Genomic DNA, 14,519 nt, shown 5'->3' on the forward strand with positions numbered 1-14,519 from the left:
CAGAACCGCCCCGATTATCCATATATGGTCATGAAACACCCCCATGGGATGTGAAATAATGGACTGACCCGAGGGAAGTGTGTTATGGAGAAATACGAGACAGGCTGACAGACATGTACACGTACGGTGATGTTGGATATGATATATCTTAAAGACCATATTAACTAATAAAGCCCGTGCTGGAATATGACTGCCTTTTTCCGTTTTGTTCGATTAATACCCAGGGATTAAAGTTCTCCTCAATTGTATTCCAAATCGCGACGGATTTTCCGTAAATATTCTACCTGCTGCATATGATTTCTAGAGGCATACAATCTATTTTGATGTCAGTATTGGGTAGCCTATATAAACAATAATACGAGAGCATATACAAGAACAATGAATCTCACTGCCATGTATGATGTAGCCTAGTATACGCCATGTGTAGCCTGCCTATGTGATCAATACAAACATGAACTTGAATCCCATCATCATATTTACATAGTCTGTCCACTATGTTTATTACTTTGTTATTTCCCCCCCCCCCCCATCTATGTAAAGCGACCTTGCATGGGTCTCTTGAAAGGCGTTATATAAAATGAAGCTCTATTATTATTATTATTGTTATTATTATTACGTCTGTGCGCGGAGCTCACAAAAAAAACTGTCTTTTACTGTTAGTCTCAGTGAAGTTTCAACGGAGCGAGGTAATCTATTCTAACCAACAAATTGAAGTAGAAAGCATTTCGTTGTGGCCAATCTTATTTGGAAACATGACACAAAATAATAGTATGTCGCTTTTTATTTGAAACAATATTTAATCGCGTTTGGAGGTGGGTGTTCTGTAACCCCTTTTGTGACTGTGATGCACCGAGTGAATCCACAGTCACTTGCTCCTCAATAGGAAACCAACCTAGATTTACCCTGAAGGACTGGTTCTAACCGAACCGTTCGTTATACAAGAATCACAGAGAAATGTCAAAGGTACTCACAGTTGCACGAGGGTTTCGGACAGACATACGGGATGGTTTGAAAGCTCTGCGTTGCTAATAAACATTTTAAATATTTTTTATAAACTGGTCAACACTGCATTATTTCCGGCGTTGGCTGCCTGGTGTGATCACAGCGCATGCGCATCATGCACACAACGCCGGAAATAATGCAGTGTTGACCAGTTTATGAAAATTATTTAAAATGTTTATTAGCAACGCAGAGCTTTCAAACCATCCCGTATCTGTCCGAAACCCTCGTGCAACTGTGAGTACCTTTGAAACGTCTCTGTGATTCTTGTATAACGAACGGTTCGGTCAGAACCAGTCATTCAAAGTAAATCTAGGTTGGTTTCCTATTGAGGAGCAAGTGACTGTGGATTCACTCGGTGCATCACAGTCACGAAAGGGGCTAGGTGGTTGAGAAGTGAGAGAGAGAACCCTTGTAAGTTCTCTCTATTTATACACTGTGGAGCGCAGTTCTGGAAGGTTCTAGCCTGTTCTAACCGGTTCTACTATGACATCATACTGAAGCTTAACTTGAATTTCACTATGACAGTTACACTAGGTGTTCTGCGTCTGCCCCCCGTGCCAAACAAGCAAGCCAACCTCTTGTTCGCACATGAGCCCGTTATAATTACACTACTGTCGCTATTTCACAATGAACTATAATGAATTACGGTTCATACAGAACACGCGCCAGTGTCGGGAGTAATGCACGAAAGCTTATTTCAGCGTTGAAACTAATGCATGAACTGAGGAGCGCATATGCCGTAGTAACGATATTCTACCACTGGGCGTCAGCTACGCATGCTCTGAGCTGTGCGTAGACATAAGCACAAAGTCAAGTTCACGTTCAAATTGATAAATCCCACACTTTGCTTAGAAATGGTTGTACGCACGGGTTAAGCACATATCTGTGCGTACGCAACGTTGATAAATGAGGGCCAGGTTTCCGCGTTGCCAGGTACCCAGGTGGGGTATCTCCCAGGCCCTTCTGTGTGGAGTTTGCATGTTCTCCCCGTGCTCCCAAGGGTTTCCCCCCCCATAAGAGAAACCCAATGGAAAAACATGCACAACAGATCGCTGACGCTGTCGCGTCCCTGGCAAAGACGGGCAAGAGCACTTGGATTGGTCCCCGGGGCGCGGTACCTCGCCGACGGCCCTATCTGCTCCCGGCTGCCCTTGGGGGGAAGAACGATGGGATGGGTCAAGCGCAGAGACTCAATCGCATCGGCGACCCAAAAAAATAATGCGTGTGTGTGTGCCGCCCATCGCAAGTGTGTCGTTGCATGCCGAATAAAGACTTCTAAAAGTCCTGCATTATAATAGACAGTAGAATTATGAATAATAAAACAGATGGAATAAAAATAATAATAAAGACACCAAGACTTGGTCTGTAAAGCCTTTCACATTTCCTGCTCACGGTCCCAAAACTTCCCGCCCATTACTGAACACAGTAATTGACTAGTACGGATGTCCAGCCTCGGATATATAAAATAAAAGAGAATAAAAACATAAAAAGGGAATAAAAACATGGGGAATAAAACATAGAGAAATAGTGCAATATAAAATAGTGCAATGTCAATCACAGAGAAATAGTGCAGTATAATAGTGTAAAGTCAGTCAAATGTAGAGCCATATGAAATCCGCGTTCACGGAATCGCGGACGGAATCGCGGAATTTAGCAATAAAAATGGAATACTGTAAAAAAATATATATATTATTATTTTTATTATTATGTTGTGGGACTTGTACAGCACTTTGTTCAACTTTGTCAGTGCTGTACATTTTAAACCTTTTTAAATCAAACAAAACACTTTGCTTTCATGAAATATTGTAAGCCGTCATTTGAGGCTTTATAAAAGCAGCACAATGAACACAAATCTGTCAGTGCCGAGTCCGACCTCATCTTAAATAACAAGGAGCATTACTTGTTGTAGTTAACAAAGAGAGGCAGAGTTGATTTTGCACAAAAATAAAAATAAATATCTTTATTTTTTATATAATCTAATTTTATTTTCATATTCGAATCCCATGCCCATTGAACGAAGTTTCGAAGTATTTAAGACAGCCCTATTAAATGGACTGTTATATCTTATTAAATTGTGGACATTTATTCGTTCCCACTTATTAGACACTATTTCTGATGGTAAAATGCGCGTACAAAGCAAAATACAGAATTTTGAAATATTAAAACGGAAAAAACGGAATTTGGAAAAAAATAAAACGGATTTCATATGGCTCTAGTCAAATGCTTTGGTAAAGAGCCTTTTAAAAATGTCTAACGTATTGGCTTCGCTAATATTGTTGGGTAACGTGTTCCACAGTTTTGGGCCGTAGTATACAAAGGCTGCATCACCGATCTTCTTATGACTCTTTCTGGTGACCTCTAATAGACCTGCATCTGATGATCGCAGTGTTCTGGCGGGTGTGTAGTTTATTAGAGAGTCAGCAATGTAGATTGTCCATTTAGAGCTTTGTGTGTGAGGAGAAGCACCTTAAAATCAATTCTAAAAGTTACAGGAAGCCATTGTAGAGTAGCTAAGACAGGACTAATGTGTTCCCTGCTTTTGGTTTTGGTTAGTAGTCTATAGCTGCAGAGTTTTGAATGAGCTGGAGTCTTTCAGTAGTTTTCTTGGGGAGACCAGTGAATAGTGCATTGCAGTAGTCTAGTCGGCTAGAATCTATAAAAGCATGAATTAGCTTCTCTGCATCATTTTGATTTATGAATGGTTGTACCTTCGCTATGTGGGCGAAGTTCAAATCTGAGTCCAGGATGACACAGAGACTTGTCACCTCCGGTTTAATCCAAGTGGTTAAGCTTCCTAGATAATTTGTTAGCATCTCTCTTTTTGATTTGGGGCCAACAAGTAGGACTTCAGTTTTGTCCTCATTCAATTTGAGAAAGTTATCATTCATCCATTTGTTTATTGCTGACAGGCAGTTGGTAATGTAGTTCATGGCTGTCGCATCATTTGGTTCAGCAGATATGTACAATTGTGTATCATCTGCATAGCCTTGGAAATCTATACCATACTCTGATTATGTCGCAGAGTGGTAGCATATAGAGATAAAAGAGTAATGGACCTAAACAGCTCCCTTGTGCAACTCTGTAGCGGCTTTCATGTTTCTCTGATGTATGGCCTCCTAGACTAACATAAAACATCCTTCCTCTGATATACGTTTTGATCCAGTCAGATATTTTGCAACAGGTTGACAGTGATACAGCAAGTGCTCTCTTGACGGAGAGAGAGAGAGACATAAGCCCCCTCTCTCTCAATGCAGTGTGCTCCGAGACTCGCACCGTATGAGCCTCTCTCTCTCTCTCTCTCTCTCTCTCTCTCTCTCTCTCTCTCTCTCTCTCTCTCTCTCTCTCTCTCTCTCTCTCTCTCTCTCTCTCTCTCTCTCTCTCTCTCTCTCTCTCTCTCTCTCTCTCTCTCTCTCTCTCTCTCTCTCTCTCTCTCCCTCTCCTTTTCTCTCTTTTGAGGAAGTGCTGACTGATAGGGAAACCGCTTCCGCATTATTTCCACTCGCTCCGCTTTGATCATAATTTCAACGTATCACAGTTGATTATGGGCGGGCGGTGCCAGATCAGCGCATATTCACGTCAGCGAGCGAGTCAATTCAGAATGGCTTGGTTCAGTGGGGGAGGTTCTTGTCTCAGCTGAACTGGAGGAATAGGACTGGGTAGAAATTTCACATCTAGTCAGTGTTGGTACAACCCCACATTGCTAGAAAACAATGCAAACCACTGGAAAATGCCATTTATAAGATAGGGGACCTTTAAGTGTTGTGTTGAAATGCTGTCATAATATGTATAGATGGTTTGTGATTTATTACTTTTATGTATCAATGGTTTGTGGGATTTGTTACTTGTCTGTATCGATGGTTTGTGATTTGTTACTTTTATAGTGATGGTTTTTGTGATTTGTTACTTTCATGTATTGATGGTTTATGATTTGTTACTTTTTTCAAGGAGAAGGTGAAAAGTACAGAATCAGAAGACATGAAAGGAGGCCGCGCTTCAGAAGACATGAAAGGAGACCGCGCTTCAGAAGACATGAAAGGAGACCGCGCTTCAGAAGACATGAAAGGAGACTGCGCTTCAGAAGACATGAAAGGAGACCCTGCTTCAGAAGACGTGAAAGGAGACCCTGCTTCAGAAGACAAGATGGAGAGCAAAGACTCCATTGACGATGCAGGCAAGTACCTGGGACTGGTGTCCATTGAGTAGTGACCTCTAGTGGTCGATTTATTAATCTGGCAAATATTTGACATTTTGAGATAATCCGCGGATAATCCGCGTCGGACGATTCCTGAGCTCAAAAGGCTGATAAACAAAGGAAAAAAGTCTGCAGACACATCTTGTGTGCTTGCTTTTCTCTCTCCCTCTTTGTGTGTGTGTGTGTGTGTGTGTGTGTGTGTGTGTGTGTGTGTGTGTGTGTGTGTGTGTGTGTGTCTGCTTCAATACACCAAGCTAACTTGGCACAGTGTTTAATGAGAGACCGTAGTGGATTCACAGTGTTTAATGAGAGACCGTAGTGGATTCACAGTGTTTAATGAGAGACAGTAGTGGATTCACAGTGTTTAATGAGAGACAGTAGTGGATTCACAGTGTTTAATGAGAGACAGTAGTGGATTCACAGTGTTTAATGAGAGACAGTAGTGGATTCACAGTGTTTAATGAGAGACAGTAGTGGATTCACAGTGTTTAATGAGAGACAGTAGTGGATTCACAGTGTTTAATGAGAGACAGTAGTGGATTCACAGTGTTTAATGAGAGACAGTAGTGGATTCACAGTGTTTAATGAGAGACAGTAGTGGATTCACAGTGTTTAATGAGAGACTGTAGTGGATTCACAGTGTTTAATGAGAGACAGTAGTGGATTCGTGGGACAGAATCTCCTCTTATCACATTGTCGTCACTTGGTTGATGATATGAGCAGGCTGTGTGATGAGAGTGAACACTTTAAAGTAAGCACACTGGGGGCGACAGTGGCTCAGGAGGTAGAGCGGTCGTCATCAGAAAGGTTCTCAGCTCGATTCCCTGTTCGATTCCCACTCCTCCCGGGCAGCGAGTCAACGTGTCCTTGAGCAAGACACTTAACCCCTAATTGCTCCCAATGAGCAGGTTGGCTTCTTGCATGGTTGCCTCTGCCATCGGTGTGTGAATGTGTGAGTGGGTCAAATGTGAGGAACAAAATTGTAAAGCACTGTATTAATAATAATAATAATAATAATAATAATAATAATAATAATAATAATAATAATAATAATAATAATAATAATAATAATAATAAACTTTATTTGTATAGCACCTTTCATACAAGAATTTCAGCTCAGTAAATAAGACAAAATGAGCACATAAAGTTCAGACATATAAAATCACATTGTTTTTCACATTAGGATCCAACATCCCAACAGGCCACCTTGTTTATGGTTTGATTCTATGGCAGTTTTAAAATAGACAATAATAAAAAAGAGTAAAATAGAATAGACAGAGTAAAATAGTGCAATAGTGCAGTGCAATAAAATCGTTAGTAAAATAGAATAGACAGAGTAAAATTGTGCAATAGTGCAGTGCAATAAAATAGTTCAATAAAATAAAAATAGCCCTCTTTTACAGTATAATAATCACAGTGTTGATGTAATGAGTCTCTTAACACTTTTGAGTTTCTTTACAAAGTTCAGGTCTTTATAGAACAACAGAGCAGTGCATCGCTCTTAACACTTTATAAAACAACAGAGCAGTGCACCATTTCACCATTTACCACACTGCAGAGGCAGAGTGCAGATTTACTTAAGCAAACAGAGACAATGCAGATGGATGATACAATTAGTGTTAAATAAATGTTCATTTAATTCAGACATGTTGTGTCTCATTTGTTATTATAAAATTGTTTATCAGATAACTCTACTAGTTATCTCAGTACTTCACATCTGAGGTAATCACTATGTTAGTGATAGTAGAATTGGAGCTAGTTTTACTGTTGCTCTTTTTGTAGGTCACTCTGAATGAGAGCATTCAATATCCATTCATTGGATATTATTACTGAGTTATATATCCTGATGGCTGTCTTTCCCTCCAGAGCCTAATGGGATGTTCTACGACGACAGTGTTACCAAAGCAGCCAACGACATGACAGACTATCTGTTGTAAGTATGCCTTCATCGCTTTTAAAGATGCGCAAACATAAATGTTTTCAATAATTTGGCAATAAGGAACGTGTAGCCTCAACCACACACACAATTGACCTCTTTCAAAAACCCTGCCCTCTTTTCTTGACCCCCCCCCCCCCCCCCAATCACAAAAGCCGGCCCAATCGAATGAGGACTCTTCCCCATTCATTGTACGTGGTTGAGTCAAAATCTGTCTACAGAGAAGTCGTTTCTTTCTGCCGCCATCTTGATAACGGCGACTAACAACAGGACCTGACCTCTATCTCTTTGGATGGGGAGTCATCTGTATACAAGAATCACATATTGTTGTTTTTCTTTCATATTTTAAAGTCACTGAGAAATTACTGACAACACAGAATGGTCAATTTGGTCAAAAAGGCCAGCCACTACACATGCACCACCTGCCACAGAGTCCTTGGTTACCATGGCAACCGCTCACTGTGCAATTCCCTGCCTTTTTAGCATGAGATTGTGATTCATTTTAAACATAATTAAAAACTCACATTTCACTTCGAGATGCGATCAATTATAATTTCACTCGACATAGAAGCACATCACATGCAATTATTTTCGGTGAACATGTTTGTTTCGTAGCAAGTCTTTTCCAAGTTGTTGCCCCCGTCTTTAGTGTTACCACAGCACTCCCTCTCTCCTGACTCCGGTTGAGTCTGATGCTTGCTCATATCATAAAACCATTGCATTAAAGATGATGGCATGACACACAGGTCTGTACCTTACTGACTGCCCCCCCCCCCCCCCCCCATTACTCTCACTGTGTTAGGAAGTACACAGTGATATGCAGTCGTGACCAGAGGCAGAGCTACAAGCAGGACTTTAACCAGGAGTACAGCGAATACAGGGGTTTACACGCACGCATCGACGGTGTGACGCGTCAGTTCATGAAGCTGGACGTGCAGCGTAAGCGGCTACGGCGCGGATCACATAGATACCAGGTAAGATCACATAGATACCAGGTAAGATCACAGAGATACCAGGAAAGATCACATAGATACCAGGAAAGATCACAGATACCAGGTAAGATCACAGAGATACCAGGAAAGATCACATAGATACCAGGTAAGATCACATAGATACCAGGTAAGATAACATAGATACCAGGAAAGATCACAGAGATACCAGGAAAGATCACATAGATAATAATAATAATAATAATAATGGATTGGATTTATATAGCGCTCTTCTCTGACTCAGAGCGCTTCACAGAGTCCATTATTCGTTCATACACAGTCATACTGGTGGTGGTAAGCTACAATTGCAGCCAGAGCTGCCCTGAGGCAGACTCACGGAAGCGTGGCGAATAATCATCGCCTACGGCCCCTCCGACCACCACCAACATTCATTCACATGCATACACATTCATACGAGGCAAGTAGGTTAAGTGTCTAGATACCAGGAAAGATCACATAGATACCAGGTAAGATCACATAGATACCAGGTAAGATCACATAGATACCAGAAAAGAACACATAGATACCAGGTAAGATCACGGAAAGATCACATAGATACCAGGAAAGATCACATAGATACCAGGTAAGATCACATAGATACCAGGAAAGATCACATAGATACCAGAAAAGATCACATAAATACCAGGAAAGATCACATAGATACCAGGTAAGATCACATAGATACCAGGAAAGATCACATAGATACCAGGAAAGATCACATAGATACCAGGTAAGATCACATAGATACCAGGAAAGATCACATAGATACCAGGTAAGATCACATAGATACCAGGAAAGATCACATAGATACCAGGAAAGATCACATAGATATCAGGAAAGATCACATAGATACCAGGAAAGATCACATAGATACCAGGAAAGATCACATAGATACCAGGTACGATCACATAGATACCAGGTACGATCACATAGATACCAGGAAAGATCACATAGATACCAGGTACGATCACATAGATACCAGGAAAGATCACATAGATACCAGGAAAGATCACATAGAGATACCAGGTATGATCACATGGGTACCAGGTACGATCGCATAGATACCAGGTAAGATCACATAGATACCAGGAAAGATCACATAGATACCAGGAAAGATCACATAAGATCACATAGATACCAGGAAAGATCACATAGAGATACCAGGTACGATCACATGGGTACCAGGAAAGATCACAGATACCAGGAAAGATCACATAGATATCAGGTAAGATCACATAGATACCAGGAAAGATCAAATAGATACCAGGTGAGATACTTACTACTGCTTTCACACCACAGCAGTGATGTGATGAGATGAGCTATTCCTCTATTGATCATAGCAGCGAGGGGGAGGGGAGGTACAGGTATGGGCAGGATAATAGTAGAAAGACATAGATATAGGCAATACAATTTGATCTGAATATAAGAATATGAGGAAAAAATAAACGGTAAACAATATTATGAACTCTGAATATGAAAATATGAGAAAAATAAACAGTGTAAACAAAAGTGCAGATGAGGGTCTGTATGGTCAGTTATATTATACATCACAATAAATATAGGCAATAAAGAATTTGAATCTGAGTATATACTGTGAGTAGGAGTAAAAGTAAACGGTATACACAAGGTGCAGTGGTTAAGAGTCGTACACACTTGGTGGTCAGACATTCCTAATAGTGACCTGGGGAATAGGCGGGTTGACCGTTAGTGTGAAAGGAGTTGACCCTTGTAAGTTGACCTTACCTTGAAGATTGTGACACCGTCTGAAATGACCTAGAGACGTTGCATCAGGTCTTAAAGCTAAATACACGCACATGTAGCATCCAGCCTTAAAGGTATAAACACACAAACGCAGCATCCGGTCTAAATGGGTTAAGATTAGGGATGCTCGATATTGGCTTTTTTACCGATACCGATATACCGATATTGTCCAACTCTTAATTTCCTATACCGATATCAACCGATACCGATATATGCAGGGTTTCCCACCCCAAAAAATGGAATAATTTCAGGTAATTAACATTACATATCTCTTGTTGTGGAATTAACACAACATTATGCATACTTTTGACAATAAATAAAATCTGAATTTGTTCTTACTTGCTTGCCTGGGTAAATAAAGGTTATAGAAATGTAAAAAAAAAAAATGTAAAAACCGATACCGATATTTTCCGATATCACATTTTAATGCCGATATCGGCCGATAATATCGGTAGGCCGATAATATCGGACATCCCTAGTTAAGATTAGAACAAATTGTTATTTACAATGGCGGCCTGGCGAGAGGACAAGCGGTCCCCTCGAAGGGTAACAGGGAAAGGGGACAAAACACATTCTTGAGCAGTTGGTTGCTATTCAGCACAAGTCGGTTTCTCTAATGAGGTGAATGATGTGTGTTGAGTTCTCAGTGATGACAAAAAATTAACATGGCTATTTCACAGAACATAAACACCCCTACTTCCATTGACTTTATGAGGTGACGGCCCATAGAGAGGTGACAATTGACCTATGTCAAGCCAACAGTTACATACCTCAGTGCACTAGTTTAGATGCAAAATTTGGGTGGGCAGTGGAGTATGTCACTGTGACCACCTCCCATCATAGACACCCCCCTCTTTTTCTTGATCCTCCAATCACAGCTGTTGCTTTCCTTGAGATAGGTCACTTAGGCCCGCCCACAACACCTGCAGAAGGCTCAACAGTACTGGCATCCCAGATCTGCGCGCAATGTGCGTGGCAATGGGAGTGGCCTATCACAAAAAGGTCACCGCTATTGTGAAATTACACATGTTCTCTGCAAAGAAGTACACTTGCGTACGCAGGCCTGTTGTGAACCCACAGTCACTGAAGAACAGGCATTATAAGCTGACTTCTACCTGATACGTTAACATAACCATTTTACAGTGATCTTTATTTGATTTCTCTTTTCTTGCAGACCGTCCATAATCAGATTGTACAAGAGTATCGGAAAATTAAAAAGGTAACTTATATTTGTCCCTTTTTCATTCCAACAGAATTGACTGACGTAAAAAATGAAACGGGCTATTTCATTTTATTGTCTAATTTTTATTTTTTTTCCCCACTTTCCCCTTCTGGTCACCGCTGCAGTCGAATCCAAACTACAGCCAGGACAAGATCCGCTGTGAATACCTGCACAACAAACTGGCCCACATAAAGAAGCTGATATCGGAGTACGACCAGAACCAACTCACTATGGTCTCTTCCTGAAGCGAGTGGCGTTTTTTAAAAGAGACTCTCGTACTGCAATGTACTGGTGTCACACCTCTGCTGGAACCTGAGTGACGTCACGGTGTGGTTCAGTGCACAGGGGGCAGTAGGAGGTGCAGGACTGTGGACACCATGTGAAACCACTTCCTCTCTGGTGGTTTGACCAGTGACAACAAGGTCACAGAGAGGACAGAGAGGTTCACGCAGAGAGGCTCTTCTCAGAGCGGGAACGGCAGGAGGCGGGTTCGTCTCTTAACGGCTAGAGATTCAAGTGAACAAGTCTTTCCCACTGACGTGTATATATATACACTTTAACCCTTTCACTACCACACTACAGAAGGTTAACACTTTCACTACCACACAACAGACGGAGGGTTAACCTTCTGTAGTGTGGTAGTGAAAGGGTTAACCACTTGGTAGTGTGGTAGTGAGAGGGATATATATATATATATTTCGGGTCCATCCCAGAACAGAGATCCGGCAGCTGGGATGCATGCTGCAGGTCTGCTTTTCCTGCGAAAACCCTACACGTGTCCTCTTTGACGTTCTATATTTTCAGTGAATTGAGACTTTGTACCAGTGTTTTTTTGTTTTGTTTTTGTTGTCGTTCTTTTTTTTAATCGTTCTCGTTTCCAAGTCTGTTCCGCTCGATAACGAGTCCTGCCCGGGTGTCGTGTTACTGACTTTGTGAAATATATATCGTTGCCGATTCAAAGGCGGGAAAGAACGGTCTCATAGTGTTGCACTGGTGTCGCTCACCCGTCTGCTGTAAAACAAAAGACTGTTATTATATGAAAAAACCTGTTAACTGAAAGTTGGCGTCAGGGAATTAACAGTGTTATAAGCTGCACAGAGGTCCGGGTTTTTTGCGATGTCTTAAATAGTTCTCTCGATATCGACTCAAACACGGATCTGATGGAATTGTTGGAAAGGGAAAAAAAGGGAACTCACTAATGAGCTTGGAAACTATTGCATGCTGTTAACTTTCTGGGATGCATGAGCAGTGTTATTGAGACATTTTGTCCAACATGAGTATTAAAGAATGTTATTTATAATACACTGTTTGTCTTCCCCCCCCCCCCCCCGTCTTTAAAGGTATAATCTGTGATGTCGTCGAGTGGCGACCTCGAGGTAAAAGAACAATGCCTGCTATTGCACTTGTTTACTTTTTTGCGGGGGTTGGAGTTTATTAATTTATTATACTGCAGATGTATCCTCTGCAGAGCCTGGGGCGTGGCCAGCAGTAGCAACCTCTCCCCCTGTACTCGCTCAAATCCAACACACGCACACTTCAGATCAAAGCAAAAATATAAACAAAGTGCAATACCAAGTGGGGTTCTTTTGCCTAGAGGTCGCTGTTTGACAGCATTACAGATTCAACCGTTAATGTCATGCCAAACTCAACTCATGTAGAAACTGTGTGCAAAAAGGTGGGGAAATAACCTCGGATTTCTGTATATATATATTTACTATTTTATTTATTTATTTTTACACAAAATGTTGATGTTTATACTGTATTAAACTACTATAAAGACAATGGCTGTAACTACTCCACAACACTTACATACATTATTATATTCAAATTTCAAAATAATTCTACCATAGATTTCTCCACCACACAATTAAATCTTTAGCTGATGCTTTTATCCAAAGCGACTTACAAAATTGTGTACAAGTCAGCAGGAGGGGTACATCTATGGTTAAGTGGTATTGATCGTCTAGAGCAGGGAGGGGCAACTGGCGGCCCGCGGGCCGCATGCGGCCCTCACCGACGTTCCATGCGGCCCCAGGCCAATATGAAAAAAAAAAATTATAATATTTTTTTATTTTTTTTATTTTTTTAATTTTTTTGTATTGTATTCGACTAAGAAGAGTTGGTAGTCGACTATGGCTCCTTTCGATCGATTAGTCGACTATTTGACTAATAGGGGTCAGCCCTAGTGTGGACATATGAAACGCTGTTGAAAGTGCCGTGCAGCAATATGGGGGTTTTGATAAACTGTCGGCTGTTGTTACCGATGGAGCACCGGCAATGAAAGGAAAACACACAGGATTTGCCGGGCTTCTAAGGCAGAGTGGCGTTGAGTGTCCAATGCTGCACTGCATTATACATCAGGTAAGTTCGCTAACATAATTTCCATCTATTGTGGGTCACTATAATGACCAATGCGAGTCGAGTGTAGTCAAATTATATGCGAGAGTCGTTAAATCGTTTTTCTTTTTTTTTATCTGATATAGGAGGCTCTCTGTGCCAAGAAGCTTGACTACTACAGCCATGTTATGGATTTGGTTACCAAGGTTACCAATCTAATTCGTGGAGGCAACAGGTCACTAAACCATAGAAAGTTTGTCTCCTTTTTGGAAGAGATGGACACTGATTATGGCGACTTGCAGCTACACACAGAAATCCGATGGCTGAGCCGTCGGAAAGTACAGGAGCGACATTGAAACACTGCAAATGCAATTCAATGATCGGTTTGAAGATTTCAACGGCATGCAGTCACGGATAGCGCTGTTTGCCGGCCCCCTCACCGCTACGGTGTCAGAGCAGCCCCCACCGTTGCAGCTTGAACTGTGCGAGCTACAGTCAGATCCTTTTTTTCAAGCAAAGAGAAATGAGAGGGGAATTTCGTTTTGGAAACTGCTACCTGAGCCCCGCTTCGCACTCCTCAGGGACTTTGCCCTCTCTATGGCCAGTATGTTTGGGAGCACATACATATGTGAGAGCAATTTCTCAAACATGAAGCACATCAAGTCAAAGGAGAGAAATAGGCTGTCGGATGAAACATTATTTCATCTGATGCAGATTGCATGCACAAACATTGAAGTTGACATTCCTGCTATTGTGCGCCAAATGGAGAGACCACAAGTGTCTCATTAAAGACAGGGGGGAGGAGGAGATGATGAAGAGGTGTAGAGGGGGGGAAGGAGATGATGAAGAGGTGTAGAGAGGGGGGAAGAGATGTAGAGAGGGGGGGGGAGATGATGGAGAGGTGTAGAGAGGGGACCATTATTATTATTATTATTATTATTATTATTATTATTATTATTATTATTATTATTATTATTATTATTATAACCATTATTGACCCACTGTGGGGCGAGGGTGAATGTCATGCCAGTTTGATAAAGGGTCAATGGGAGGCATGTAGTATTGCACTTTACTTTACTT

The 14,519-nt window shown here is 41.3% G+C and overlaps 1 protein-coding gene across 1 annotated transcript in view; it reads left to right on the forward strand.

Annotated features, from left to right (window-relative positions):
- LOC311225712 (RNA polymerase II elongation factor ELL-like) overlaps positions 1-12,409 on the forward strand; it is a 42,932-nt gene extending 30,523 nt beyond the window's left edge. The window contains exons 8-13 of the mRNA XM_084311107.1: positions 3,912-3,918; positions 4,948-5,173; positions 7,061-7,127; positions 7,933-8,104; positions 11,055-11,099; positions 11,228-12,409. Of these exons, the coding sequence (XP_084167233.1) occupies positions 3,912-3,918; positions 4,948-5,173; positions 7,061-7,127; positions 7,933-8,104; positions 11,055-11,099; positions 11,228-11,347 (637 nt within the window). The 3' untranslated portion in view covers positions 11,348-12,409. The remainder of the gene's footprint in view (positions 1-3,911; positions 3,919-4,947; positions 5,174-7,060; positions 7,128-7,932; positions 8,105-11,054; positions 11,100-11,227) is intronic.
- Positions 12,410-14,519: the final 2,110 nt, after the last annotated feature.

Source organism: Notolepis coatsorum (assembly GCF_963971535.1).
Source record: "Notolepis coatsorum genome assembly, chromosome: 3".
Classification (NCBI taxonomy): Eukaryota; Metazoa; Chordata; class Actinopteri; order Aulopiformes; family Paralepididae; genus Notolepis; species Notolepis coatsorum.